General features: G+C 41.4%; 1 protein-coding gene across 2 annotated transcripts in view; it reads right to left on the reverse strand.

The window, feature by feature from the left end:
• EPB41L4B (erythrocyte membrane protein band 4.1 like 4B) overlaps window positions 1-14948 on the reverse strand; it is a 159717-nt gene that overhangs the window by 98185 nt on the left and 46584 nt on the right. For both annotated transcript variants that reach the window (XM_026041859.1, XM_026041858.1), the window contains exons 3-4: window positions 1704-1746; window positions 155-233 (exon numbers count right to left, since the gene is read on the reverse strand). In XM_026041859.1, coding sequence (XP_025897644.1) covers window positions 155-233; window positions 1704-1746 — 122 coding nt within the window. The remainder of the gene's footprint in view (window positions 1-154; window positions 234-1703; window positions 1747-14948) is intronic.

Raw genomic sequence — 14948 nt, forward strand, 5'->3', positions numbered from 1 at the left:
GCGAGAGAAAAAGATGTTTTTTGAATGATCGTCCGGCAAAATGATCATTCTTTTTAACCAAACTCAAATGATGGGCTCATATCGTACCTCTCATGCCGTAGGTGCCCTAAATACCCTTCTTTGAGCTGCTTATTTAACCGTGTGTATTCCCTACCTTGTAAACTCCTCATGAAGGTTATTCGGTTCGGACGAATAGTACTTAATTCGAAAGTGCAACGTGTACGGAGGTCCAACTGTAAACACAGGCAGTTTAAACAGAGAAAAACAGGGTTTGCATCAGTTTGCATTCTTGAACAAGTAGCCACCATCTCAGCACTCAAGAAACACAAATATATTCTGAAGTTCTCCAAAGCAGTGTATATTTCATCTGGTTAAACCTTAAAACACATGTCATTCTTGCTAATTATTACATTAATCAAACAACAATCCAGGATGCTACCAGATCTGTAACCTGTTGCTGGAGGAAGATGGAGATATTTCAGCCACCTGATATAAATAYAAACAAACCCAGATGTTCAGCTTTAGCTATATCGATTTATTTGGAAGGGCACAGGCAAGATACCCAAAYGCAGTAAGCTACCCAACTCCATGAAATGGAGTTGAAAAAAATTACTCTTTTCCAATTCTTTTTCTAATGCTATTAAAAAAWTGTTATACAGTTGTTATGAGACTGTAACCAATGTATTGATAGCTGCCCTGGCCTCACATTCCAAGCTGACATCCAGTTGGTATACACAGTGTTAGAAAAAAATATATATATATATATATTTGTCTTTTCAAGGTATTCTATAAAACCCCACCACCATAGTATTTGCATGTCTACTAACAATCTATTTGACTAGAAGATCTGTAGCTGAAACTCTGCTCAGTGCAGCTTTGGTGCAGTTTTTGGTGCTGAAAAGGTGAGAGAAAGTCAACCACGAAAACCTTACTCCTAGCAGGCATCTTTATTACCTAATCTAGCAAACGCTCRCATAGGGAGGGGTGAAAATCAACTGCCCTAAAAGACTTGGAAAAAGAGCACCACTGCCCACAAAGGCCTTCTCAATAGCCTGAGTACCCTTGCCAAGTCCTGCAAGTGGGCTAACAACTGCCTCAAAGCTCTGTATTTCACTTAAACTGTATGAAACTTGCATTGTTTGCAATACAAGTGCATTGTCAGCTGGCCTCTGGGCTGATGCTGTACTGTGCCCAAGCCTGCAACAAAATCATCAGAGAACCAGGARCAAATTACCTGCCTTAGCCAATTGCTTTCATAAAAGAACAGCTACTTCCACAAGCTTTATTTACAATACAGAAGAAAGGATGGGGGAGAGGTAGGATTACAGAATAAAACTGTTCCCTAGTTGAATTTTGGAGGAAAATAAAACATAACCAAACTCTGTTATGGATCAGAAACAATGACACAAACCAAGATCTGTGTCCAGGCAACCTGATCTCACAGATTAGACTAAAATTACCTGGCAACACACTCCATCTCAGTCAGCATATGTTTAATGAGAAATGCTGAAGACCGGTCCATTAAAATGCTCTTGTATTTAGACTAAAAGATATACTCCAGCAGCTAGCCATTAAGTTAAATCCATTTTTCTGAGAAATATTCGTTCTACTAAAGGCCATATGCACATGTTCACAATCATGTTCAAATACTCTGAGTTCAAATTCTTAACAAAGTAATAAACAAGCAGATCTGCAGTACTTACTTTTTATTTGCTTCTTAATGAGTTTAGAATGATCCAACCAGTGCTAAAAAAAAAAAAAGAAAAACTCATGTTTAAAAACAGTTTGACTTCAAGATTTTTYTTGACACAAACTAATTTAACAGAAAAAGTGTCTCTTAGAAGGAAGCACTGCTCTATTTACTCGCCAGTCTTTCATACATTTGAGAAAGTGTTTATTCACACATTTACCAATGTCATGGTTTTTCAAGAGAGCAAACTTGACTTTTAAATCCATCAGTTGYGCCAGGGCTGCTGAATTCTTTCAGAAAGGAAAGCTCAAGCCCAAACCAGCTGCCTCTAGGGCAGTCAACCAAAGTAAGGTTTTATCCTCAAGTTCAGCTGCTGCCCAAGTGCCCTGAGGACAGCAGGCCAAGCCCCTAGATTTCATTCTCCTTTCAGCTCCCCTGTTTGATGAGGAGCGGCCAGATCCTGTGCTGTTCTGCTCCACAGCCAAGYTGTCCACGATAAGGATGAAAACTTAATCCTCACTCAAAGCACTGATGGAAGACAGGCATACATCCCCTTCCTTTTTTGTTTTTCCATCCCTCTCAACCCAACACTAGAAGCTTTTGAGGAGATGCARCTGTAGTGACAAAAAGCCATGCTTCCCAGCAGAACTTAGGCATTTTCAGCCATATACATGGGGTCCAGGGTACAGCAGTGATAAAGTGTGGTGTATATTTAGCTTAAATCTTTGCCTGCCTCTGTCCAATGCCCTACTGTGTATGGGACAACCCAACAGAAACGCTCCTRTTACCAGGAGCTCCTATTCTATAACGCAACAAAAATGCTATCCACATCAATGCTATTATGCTATAGCAATGCTCCTAGCATTACAAGGTAATAAGGAATATTTGAGCTTCCCTGAAATAAATGCTCTTCTCTATAAATGTATGGGCTGGTTTTAAAAATAGCAAAGGAGATACTATGCAGGAAAACCTTAAAGGGGGGGAGAAGAAACCTTTCCCTTCCCCCTATTGAAGTATTTATACTTTCAAAAAAAGGTGTGTTACTGAATAACTACTTAGTATTCCACTAACATGGCTAAGTATATACGAAAAAATTATTTGTGGGACAGCAATGCCAGTATATATCTATTATGTCTTAAACAAATGCAAAAATTTATCACAAGTACAGCTCACAAGTTTGCCAACACACAACCCGTAAGATAAATAAATCTTATATAAAAAGGAGAGAGGAAGAAAAATGGAACAATTATCCTGAAGGTGCTTTTGTTTGCATGAGATTTGCCTAACTCCCTCTGGTAAAACCGCCAAGTAATCCATCCTTACAGATTTGAGAAATCACTATCAGTGAGGGAGGGAAATGTTATAGCAGCTCATGGAAACGCACCCCTCAGAGTGGCAAATAATTGTCTCCACTTAGCTGTCATACAAAAAGCTATACAAGAAACCAGAATAGTACATGGCAGTTTTATGAAATTTCATGTTTCTGATAAGCAAAGAGCATCAACACTGGAATTTTGCCTTTTTTTAATTGAAATTACACAAGTTACTTTCACACCTCCAGAGTAGATTAATCTTTTATGCTTCAAATACCTAGCAGCAAAACCTTCTCTCTCCACTATTCATCTTGACTGAAGATAAACCACCTTTCACAAATTCAATATAAACTGGTTCTATAAAAAAAGAAAAGTTAAGCTTCATGTTTAATAAAGCCAAACATGAACAGAAAAACTATATTACAGGCAAGAAACCTCCAGCCATTTTTCAGCTGTGGCTCGTGCTATGACTATATTCAGAAACCAGCAAACACCACCTGAATTACAATAGYTTCTAATGAAATAATATCTAATACTATACTCCAAAGCCTGAAATGCCATACCCCAGGTAAACCAAAACTCCTATAGCAGCAAGTTTCCAGTCAATTAAGAGATATATTGAGTTTCYAGTCAATGTAAGTGTCAATATTTATTTCTAAACCTTCTTTAAAATATTAAGACTCTAGGAACTAACAGCTCCTAACACTGAGCATTAAAAGAGGCTAGTAGTCTAGTAGGGAAATCATTCTAGTTGTAGGCATCCAAGCAGTCACAAATTGCCCCAGGAGGTAACACACAGCAAACATTAAACTTATTTCAGAAACAAAACTCAACTGCCATTTTCCCCACATCTCATACCCTGCGTCAAGTCTACGCATGAGGGAGAACACCAGATAATCCACAAAACAAAAGCACTGAAGAACATGCATTTGAAACATTACTGGCCCCGAGTTCCTAGGCCTGGTAACTTTTATCAGCATTTGTGAACTAAAAGGCAAATATTTTAGCCAAGTTCTGTAAAAATTAGGTTGAATTTCAACACTCCTTTGCCTTAGTATGTGAGGGTTCCTTTAAGCCAGCAATTGTGCCAACTTCCAACTCTGTARGCAGTAACTCTGCCATCCTATTCCTCCCTTGCAGCTACGATTTTCTAGATGGTGGCTGTAAACAGTAATACAAYACGTCTGCTGAGAAAAGCTAGTCTTGTCCTATGGTGCAACAAATGCACCAAGTGCCTGCTTGGAAGTCTCAAGTACCTCAAGGGTGTAGAAAATCCTCTCAAAAACACTTCTGAATGAACCACAAGAAAATCTGCAAAATCCAGTTGAAGATTTTGTGGCACTCCAGCTAAAGCCAAAAAGGKTTGTGCTTGGTTACATACTGCTTGCTGACTCCAAAACAGGAAGGGGATGAATTCCAAGTCTCACTAGGAAACTGAATAAAACCAGAGGCGCCTTTTATCCTCTCAGCACCTCCTCCTTTAGCTCTGCCTGCCTTGTGCTCCAACTGAAGAACTGCACTTTGTTCCAGGATCCAAAGGCAAAGAGAGGTAATTCTGGATCTCACTGTGTGGGAAACGAGGCTCATCACAGTCATTTCAACTATACAATGCTCCATTTCCCCAGTCCAGACTAGGCTCACAAGTAGGAGGAGGAAAGGAGCAGGACAAGGAGGAGGAAAGGAAATGACTGCTTTGAGCCTGTAAGGAAGAGAGAACCTAAGCTACTTTTCCACAATAAGGAAGGAGGAAAAAACCCTCAGTCAAATTGCAGGTATTCAAGATTCTGTGATTATTTTGATTCTCTGCGGCAGGCAAGCTAGAAGGTGAACTGCTGGATTAGTTCCCATGTACTGCTGTTTAACCTCAGTATAGTGCCTTTGCCTTGCCAAATGAAAAGTGCTTTCTGTGGTGTTGAACTGAAATAGAACAGTAGCTCTTCACCACTCACATGTTTAGGCTTTAAGAAATTATTGGAAAATTCTTCCAGGGAGACGCAGAAGTTGGAAGTATATACCAATCAATTCCAAAAAACCCCATGTTCATTAAAATCCTCTAAGTGCAGATTTATCTCAGCACATTTACCTGTTGAACACTCACTCTACTTATCTGACCAGGAAAAAAACAGAGAAATACTTTGATACTTTGCAAGTGACAGCAGCCAATATTCCTTCAAAACTTAACAGTCACATGGGAGGGAAAGATGTCAACATAAAGCAAATAAACAGTAGCTACTAGAATTGCCTACATAAGGATGAGAGCAAGTGCCAGAAGATGACTGCAAGTAGCAGGATCGCAGGCTGGCGCAAACCCATTACACACCTGTGCTTTGCAAATTCCAGTAGCTCCCCACTTGCTACATAAAACAAGGAAAATTCCTAGTCTTGATTTATTCAGGCCTCAAAGGCCACCTTCCTGTAAAGGAAATAAAATTGATGTCACCGCTTTTGGCTGGCTTGCTTTGCTAGTTCATAAGGCTTTGGATAGACTGCTTTCCCTCATGCTTATTTAGGTACTTAAGTACCAGAAATAGAAAACCCATTTTTAGTGAAAGCCTTCTTTGGTATCTGAAAAATACCTAGAGCAAGCCTAAGAGCTTGCAAGCCTTAACTGAGGGGAGGGGAGAAAGGGACCAAAACCTTCCCAAAAGCTCAAGTGTACGTGTGTGTGTGGGGAGGGGAAATGTTCCAAGCAAAAGCTGGCAAATTTTACACCAAAGGCCAATCATTCCTTAGCTATCTTCTTGCTGCCTGGTTTCTAAAGCATAAGAATCTTACCAGCCTGCTGTTAACCACATGGCCCTCTACAGCAGAGAGCTTAAAACTGTAACAAATGGAAAGAAGAAACCAAAAAATAAGCCACCCAAAACATTCCTCAACAAATCAAAGGTTTGGGCCTTCTCTRCACATTTTTAAAGTCAAAAAGTAGCAGAGGAGAACCAAGCCTTTTTTCATCTGAAGGTCACCTTTTGAGAATTATTATGGTAAGTGAACAAAAAGCCAAACCAGAATTGGGGACATGTAGCAACTCAGGGACTAGGCAAGCATATAGTTAGAAACAGCAGGAGCTCCCAAGAGGTCAGCTTAGCGGCTAAGAATCTTGTTCCTTTTGCTCTGTCACCTTCCTTGACCCATTCTAGAAAGCTACGTTCTGTGAGAAAAATGTAACCGCAGAGAAAAACTGCTCTCTAAATTGCTGAAGCCGTAGCAAACACGAAAGGCCAACACCAGCTAGTGTTTTCACTGGGGGCCACTGCTAAGGTGACCTCAGCCGAGAAATTAGCTTCATGAGGCTTCTGTCAGGCCACTGCTGACTGCAGCTCCTGCAGGGAGTCAAGCACAGGCCTGTGGGCTTARGAGGCACCTGGAGCCCAGGACACCCAAGGCCCTTTTCATCATTAAGAACACACAGATCACACTGGTAGCAGGAATCTYGTTAGTGACTACAGATACCTACTGGAAAGGTGCAGAGGGCCAGACTCTTCTCAGTGGTGCCCAGCAWTAACAGAACATGTGATAGCAGGCACATGCTGGAACATGGAGACTTCATAATCCAATAAAATTGGGTTTAAAGAAACAACTGTCATCATGAGGGTGGTCAGATATAGAACAAGTGCATAGAAAGGCTGTGGAGCCTCTGTACCTGGGAATGGCCAAACCTGACTGAACAAGGCCTGGGGCAACCTATTCCAACTGCACGTGCTCCAAGCAAAACACTGGACCAGTGACTGTAGAGGTCCCTTTCAATCTCTGTGCCTCTGGTTCTTCAAGGAAAAAAAAAAAGGAATGCAGCACAATTGACATGTGATATAAGAAGAGCTGCCATAGCTTTCATTTTTTACTTCTGCATACTTGAATGGGCCATAGACCCAGTATCAGGCTGATGTATTGGTGTTCTCATAGCGGCTGTAAGGAGTGGCCATAGAGCCATACCGACTATGGAACAGATGTGTTGAATCTGCCATCACACGACTGTGCTCTGGCAAGGTATGGAGTTGTCTTGAATGGTCTGAAACCAAGTGTAGTWCTTATTTCCAGAGGATGAGGAAAGCTTAAATCCTTTATAAACAAGTAGGTGACTTCCATAAAGCCATGGAYGGAATGTTTCCTCACTCTTGTAAATGCAGAAATTTAAAATGCATATTAAGTACTACAGCTCAAAATGGAAAGCATGGTATCTTTCTCCATCACAGGTAAATGATCAKCAGCAGTAAATCCTTCAGGAGAGTAATAATCTATATTTTTTCTTTTTAAATAGACCTTATAGAAAATAAGCCAAGGAGGGATGGAACTTCCTTCATTCAGCGCTCTGTCATTCTCACAATTTTCTTCCTTATGTTCAGATGGAACTTATTATTTCAGTTTGTGCCTGTTGCCTCCTGTCCTGTTACCTGGCGCCACTGAGAGCAGTCTGGCCTCATCCTCTTYACATCCTCTCTTCAGGCAGYTGCACATATTGATAAGACCCCYCTTCAGTCTGAGCTCCCTCGGCCCTTCCTCAGAGCAGAGGTGCTCCAGTCCCTTCAGCATCTTAGTAGCCTTTTGCTGAACTATCTCCAGCAGCTCTGTGCGTCTCATACTGGGGAGCCCACAACTSGTCACCGCACTCCAGGTGTAGTCTCAACAGGGAGTAGAAGAGGAGAACCACGTCACTCAACCTGCTGGCAACGCTCTGCCTGATGTGTCCCAGGACACTATCAGCSTCCTTGGCCACGAGGGCCTGTTCTTCACTCACAGTCCACTTGTCCACCAGTACTCCCAGGTCCTTCTCTGCTGAGCTGCTCTCCAGCAGCTCAGTCCCYAGCCTGTACACGCACAGTGAATGGGGTTATAGTTCTGTAGATGAAGGACCCTGCACTTCCTTTTACTGAACTTCAGGAAGCTCTTTTCTGTGCATCTCCCCAACCTGTCGAGGTCCCTCTTAATGGCAGCAGAGCCCTCACTGATCTATTAGCCACTTCTCCCAGTTTTGTATCAGCAGCAAACTTGCTAAGGGTGCATTCTGTCCCTTCATCCAGATCACCAATCAATGAGTTGAACAACSCTGGACCCAGCACTGACCGTTATGGAAGATGACCAGCTACAGGCCTCCAGCTGTGTGTGTCTAGACTGTGTGTCAGCRATTACGACCCTCTGACCTCTGCCATTCAGCTAATTTTCACTCCACCTCATTATATGCTCATCTAACCCATACTTCCTGAGCTTGCCCATGAAGATGTCACAGGAGACGGTCCAAAGCCTTGTCGAAGTCAAGGGAGACAGCTACACCCATTGCTCTTCCCTCATCTACCCATCATAGTAGTCATCCCATCATAGAAGACTATCAGRTTGGTTAAGCAAGATATCCCCTTGGGGAATCCATGCCAACTACTCTTGATCACCTTTTTCATTCATGTGTGTTTGCATACACACGAACACTAAGTGGATTTACCATGCCCTTAAGAACTAATTTACCTACTTTGGCGTTGGAAACATGTCCTATTTCTATTGCTGAGAGAGGACTGAATTTAAGATTTTTTGTGACTCCTACCCAGAAGAGTTTGTTTGGAAACCTGAGGAATTGACAGGGAGATCATTTCTCTAGGCCAATAATTATTAACCTGCTGAGCACTTCCAAGATTTCATAAAGGGCAAAAAAGGCATGCAAAACTTTTGCTAGAGGCTTATATTTTCTATGGAGAAATCTGTACTTGCACTGCAASAAAGTTTCTGGGGGACAGTAGTGGCTGAGGGAAAAAGAATTAGTAATGATTCAAAAAGCATTTTAGCAAGATCACACTGACTAAAGACAATTCTCACCACATGTAGAATGCAGGAGTTCCCAAATATATTATAAAAATCTAGTTAGTACCATAAATAGAGACAACATCCCTCCCAATTAAGAAACACTGTAACAGCTGATGTTGATAGTGATAGGTTTAAGCAAAGAAAAATATTTAAATASAGCCTTTTTTTTTAATTGAGAAGTTTTCTAGTCTTGTGATGCAAGAAAAGAGCTAGCACCATGCCAATGATTTTCCCTCTTTCACTGCAAACTCCTAAAAGTAGTGCAAAGGAGATGAAGAGTCTTGTACAGTAAATTCAAGCCTGCTGACTCATTAGCTTTTTTTGTAAAGTCCTTAAGTGTAGTCCATGGTACCTACAGGGGCTGCAATTCCACGTTTAAATAGCATACTATARTATTATCAGAAAGGGAAGGGCTAAACATAATTATACTTGCCTTACAGGAAATACAAATGTCTAGATTTCATAACTAGGCAGAACACAAAACTGAGGAAGAGATCAGTCCCTTGTCCAGGAATCCTGTTCTATAATCTCACTCTTTTGAGCCACAGATGTAGAACCTTTTCTCAAGACTTTTGCAGAGGCAATAAGGAATCAGCAAAAGAAACCTGCTTGGCAATAGAAAGGGTGCAGGATGACAAGATAAACAACAGTGCTTAAGGCCTGCAAAATAGTCATTAGAGAACCAGACAAAAATCAAGTCACACATACAACTGCCTTGTTGCCATAAAATAGTTTGAATGCAAGAAAAAAACTCTGCAACGCCATCTTTTGCATAAATTGTCATAAGAAAAAGATACCTACTATTTCAAGCATGCAAATGCTCTCTGAATACAGCTATGAATTAACTTGACTGGGAAAGCCTGTTTTCTCCGGAGTTATTCTGTCCTGAAGGCTGTGAGTTTTTGCCCTGTCATACACTCTTTTCTTTAATACTGACTCATTCATTCAAAAAAAAAACGGACCCTTGGCATCCAAATTCCACCATCATGTAATATAAACAATCTCTTAATACAGTAACTTCTCCTAACTGGTTCTTGTTTCATTTGGCAGTCAAGGAATCCTGCAAATACTTCCTTAAGATATAAAAAATTGCCAAGTACTCCACCGATTCTAGTATGGACTAGGCATGCTGGTTACGTGGCTGTCCTGCGCCAGCTCTGCTCATCTCCAGGTCTCGTTGGAGATACCAAGGGCACTGTTACATTAAAATCCATTTTTGTACACCTCTGCAGGGCTCCCTATTTCATGTCAAATACTTTACCTGTCTTTCCTGAGTTCTTGGTAAGTCCAGTAACTTGATGCAGTTTAAATCAGGAAGGGGTGCTTCTTCCTGGTATTTCCAAATGTCCTTTCTCACGCTACTTACCCATACCTAAAGTTCACAAACTCCTTCAGTGGGCTGTAAATCCTCACCATAAATCCTRTAGCCTACAGCCTGCTCCCAGTGCTAATTCTGGCACCACAGTAACCAACCAAACTCACCCGACTGTCTCCAACAAACACCTACTCAGCCTTGCAGTCCAGTATGCTCGTTGTAAACACCACCCCCATTGCCTCTGTGAAGAATCCACTTGATCTTGACAGGATGCAGCCCATTGACCCTTGCCTGCTTTTGTGAATTCACTGAAGTGTATAGATCTTCTCATATTAACCAAGTATCGTATTTGCTCATCATTGCCCTAGCATGTGTAGGTTAGTTGATTATTTTGTTGCGGACACCAATTTTATGATCCCCAAGCCTTATTTTTTTTTTCTTATTTTYATTTCCATTCTTCAACACTCGAAGCTATAAGAATGTTCTAGGGCACCCATTCTATGCAAAAACTAACCATAAATTACATTTTGGCAAATTTATTACTGTATGGAGCAGCGCAAAAGCTGATTGATGACTTTGAAGCCAAACATATTAATGAGTCCCTCCTGTCTCCAAGGTCCGCTGACATTTCCCTGAACCTTCAAGCTCCGTGAGTGAAAGTRCAACACTTCAAGCAGCACTTCACACCTGGAGGCTGTGATCAGGGTCTGTGATCATCTCTGGATCTTGGGCAAGCTTGCTGAAGGGATTTGCTGGTAATGCAGCTGTCAGAACTCATTCCAGTCAGCTTTCCATTTTATCCCCTACTTGCTTTTAGGAACAGYGTCTAGATGTGGAGAGTCAGAATATTTTGGTATCCCTGTATTTGCAACCACAACTGAGCTCTGCTTAACTCAAAAGTATGTTTTGCTAACAAAAATGTGGAGTAAGGATTATTTGAAGGCAGTTATTTATTTTTCCTTCTGAAGCTAAACAAAATTAATCTCACATGTATTTYGAATGCTGTCATGGTATTCAAGTATTACCACACCATTCATGTATTACCATGAATAGTAAGGCTGGGATAAAATGGAAAGAAAAATTCCAACCACAATATTATTTCTGGACACGAAGCAGCAGAGTACAATGCAACATAACCAAGCAAGGGTGTGTATGAAGGCCTTGCTTGTCCCAGGCCGAGTCTGCACCAAGACATCTCGGAAGCATCCTGATCTGGGATGTCTGCAGTTCAGATACAGCATCTATGAACAACAGACAGAATACAGACAGAATTAAATGGCCATTACCCTTGCCTAATTCATACAGATACGACAACCTCCTTCCGTCCACATAGGATTGTGCTTAGCAAACCTGAGGTGAGGGAAGATGAGATGGGATCCTGCCAAGAAGCATAGTTGATCACTCAGCATTAACAGAGGTATCCATTACCACACAGGAGTAGTACAGGCAAGATGGATCTCTTTCTGGGAAATTTGGCATCCCAAAAAGGAGAGGAATCCCACATGCCAGATCTGTATCACACAGCTTGCACAGTATAGCATGACAGTCATTAGAATATACAGATGAAGAAAGCTGATGCCACTCTAGATCAATTCCAGAAGATGTGAAGGAGGGGAACATTCTAATTTTGAGGCCTAAGCTCAGAAGCTTCCAAAACCCTCAAAGAAATGAGCTGAAAAAACTTGCATCCAAAAGGCCACAGGTTTGACTAAAGGCATAACTGAAAATTGACTCTAGAAAACACATCAATAACTAACTCAAACCATACACAAAGTCAAAAGCACCATTGGTAGAGGGTGGTCCCAACCACTCATTCTCAGAAGCTAAGGCTGCTTCTGCAGTCTGCGCTGGAGACACAGTCCCAACCCTTGGGGCCTTTGGGTCCTGCAGAAACAGACACTATGAAAAGACTTAAGATGAGAGCTGCTGTGGGGACCCTCAGTGTTGTGGAGTCTCRTGAAGCACGTGCAGGCTCAGAGCCAGCTGAGGAGAGATGCAGCAGAAAGTGACAGGTCACTGAATGTTCAGCAGCTCCATGAARCCACCTGCACTGCCTGGACAGTTACTGAACTGGTATCAGTATCAGTGGTGCTATCAGTAGGTGAAGCGCAGAGCGGGACTGTTGTCACTTGTACAGCTCTTGGGACCCTCCATCTCTGACTGGTATTTGGTCCCCAGGTCACATTGCACAGATGCAGCTTGTGAGGACCACCTGCTCAAAGAGCTCCTAACTCATCAGAACAAAGAAGAGTTGGGGAGTACAGGCAGGTTCCTCACTTCCCTATATGTAACAATAGGGATGAATTTCCCTATTAATCTGCTATAAATAACAGGGAAAGTCACAAATTCATTTGATAGTTTATTCAAGGGGAAACAGGACATTTCCAACAGATGCGGAAAACAAAACATTCCGTATTATCAAAATATTTACCAGCCTCCATTTCTGCTGACTTTCAATGTAAACAACAGAAAGGTTCCTCCCTAATCTGCTCTGCCCAACAAGCAAGTATATAGCAGTACATGAGGAAAAAACTTCCCAGATACCACACTACCAGGCTTATTGACTTGTTCGAGTCGCTACATTTTCCACAGCCCTCAAAYACTTAATAAGAGTTATAGAAACAAACACTTGAGGAAAAAAAAGTTCAGATTTGAATTTAAAAAAAGAGTGCTTCAATAAAAAAATAAATAAAGTGTTTCAATTAGTATAAAACTCTGTGGCAAGCAGAAGTGAATTCCAGGCTAGTCAATAAAAGCAATCCTTCTATTTGGAATTCAGTAAGGAGGAAGGGATTTAAAGGCATSCATGTGTTGCTAACCCACAGCAGAATTCAGACCTGAGAGTATASCAGGCTACTCAGGCTATGCTGCCACTCCAAGCGCTGTAAAGCCCAGGGACACCTCAATTCTTACGCTAATCTAGAGTAAGAGACAGAGAAAGGACAAGCCTGAACAGCAAACACATAAACATGAGTCACCAGCAGACTAAAATAAACCCTGAGTACTCCAAAGGCCATGGGGAGATTGTTTTACCTGGCCAGTGTCTGCAAAGATGCATACGCTGCTTCCCCATGGTAATTTAAGCACTGCAGTAAGGGTCCATTAAGATTTACTACTGCTATTTCCAGCACCATCTATAGCTTGCAGGGCTTCCTGCTCTGCTTTAACATACACACACACACCCCACAGTGAAAGTAATTAAAGAAAAAAAAAATCTTAAAATCTTAAAAGAAAGTCTTTATTTCCTCTAAACCACTGGAAAGGTTTCCTATCCATAATATTCTTTACTCATCCCATGCACAGTTCCACTAAGTGATGCACCATTAGCTGAAGAAGAAAGGGGCAAGTCCAAAAGCTTTAGTCCATAGTCCAAAGCTATTAGAGTCCAACTAGAATAAAATATAGTTTTATGCCTTACTCTAATCTGTATTGTTGTACAAGTTGTAATCAGCCAGAAGTGTCAGATGTGAGCAGGCAACATATCTATGCTGTCTTTTAAATTTTCCWCACCTAGAGGATAAAGCAGCTTTTTCTTCCACATACTAACAATATTCAACAACTCTTCTCCCCTTAAATAGCTCTGAAGTTAATAACTGATAATTTTTATGTGACAGTACAGAAAGCTTTGCTGTAGAATAAACTGGTAAGCTGATCACTGATCAAATAAGCTCTTTAGCACGGATGATTCTCTGCAACATCTTTCCATTCACGGGTATCTTCAAACAGCACAAGATACAAACCACTACAAAGCTGAACAGGCTTTGCAGAACTTYGTGCTTTACTCTTGAAATCTTATCTTTCAGAATTTTACATATTTTGATTGCACTAAAGATTTTTATGTACAAAAAAAARGGKTTTTTTTTTTCCTTCTTCCAAAGCAAGTATGCTCAATAATTACMTTTTTTCTTAACTACAGCCAGGAACATCATTTTCCCCAGAACTGTAAGACATGCACTGTACTCAGAAGCTGTTGGCCTTGGAGCACAGAAGCTATCTCCACTACTCAAAGACTATTCTGTACTTTCTTATTATAGTGGTGGCCTGAAGATGTTTGGCACTCACAATAGATACTACAGACAAAGGTTTATGGCCTAAGGGAGTTTACACAACTTTCATCTGCCAGCTCTGCTCTTGCCACTGAGTGGCAGGGCTCAGCACTGGGCCTAAGCAGAGGCCCACGTGGGCTATGCATTAATTGCCATGCAAATGAAACGAGCAGGTCACAAGTTCAAAACTTCGGACTAAAGGCAGCACTTTTTCCATGCAACTTGCAGTTGAAATACGGACCTGCCTGCACAGGGTGGAAGTCAGGCTAAAGCTTCTGCGAGGTCAAAATGAAATAGAAAAGGTTCATGAACACTTTCTTAATTTATTACAAAAAGCCATCCCCTTTGCCTTAGAAAGAACTCTGCTRAATAGACCTCTGCTCTGACCTGCTGTAGCCTTTCCTGCTCTCTGCTTGTGTTTTGATTAGAGAACTATAGAATCAATCACACAGAATGACCTTTATACTACAGCAACAAACCAAACAGAAGAGGTCCTACAACAGCCCTKTATTTAGAGAGCACTGTTTGCAAACCAGCACCCTAGGATACTCGCCTGCAACCAGGCTGAATCGCTCTAAGCTCTACTCTCTGCCCAGCTTTAGCTAGACAAGACCTGACAGAAGCTTTCAGCCTTGCACTCCCATGGAGAAAGAACTCTGCACTTCACTACCTTCTTGATCCAGAAAGCCATAATCCTKCTCCCAGAGTCCTGTATTCCTCTGTAACTCTAGCTGCCATTAGTTACCTTTTCCAGCATAAATTAACAGCACACAAAGCCTTCTATAAAACTCTTGCACATA

Source organism: Nothoprocta perdicaria, unplaced genomic scaffold (assembly GCF_003342845.1).
Source record: "Nothoprocta perdicaria isolate Ctin4 unplaced genomic scaffold, notPer1 scaffold_297, whole genome shotgun sequence".
NCBI classification, from domain to species: Eukaryota; Metazoa; Chordata; class Aves; order Tinamiformes; family Tinamidae; genus Nothoprocta; species Nothoprocta perdicaria.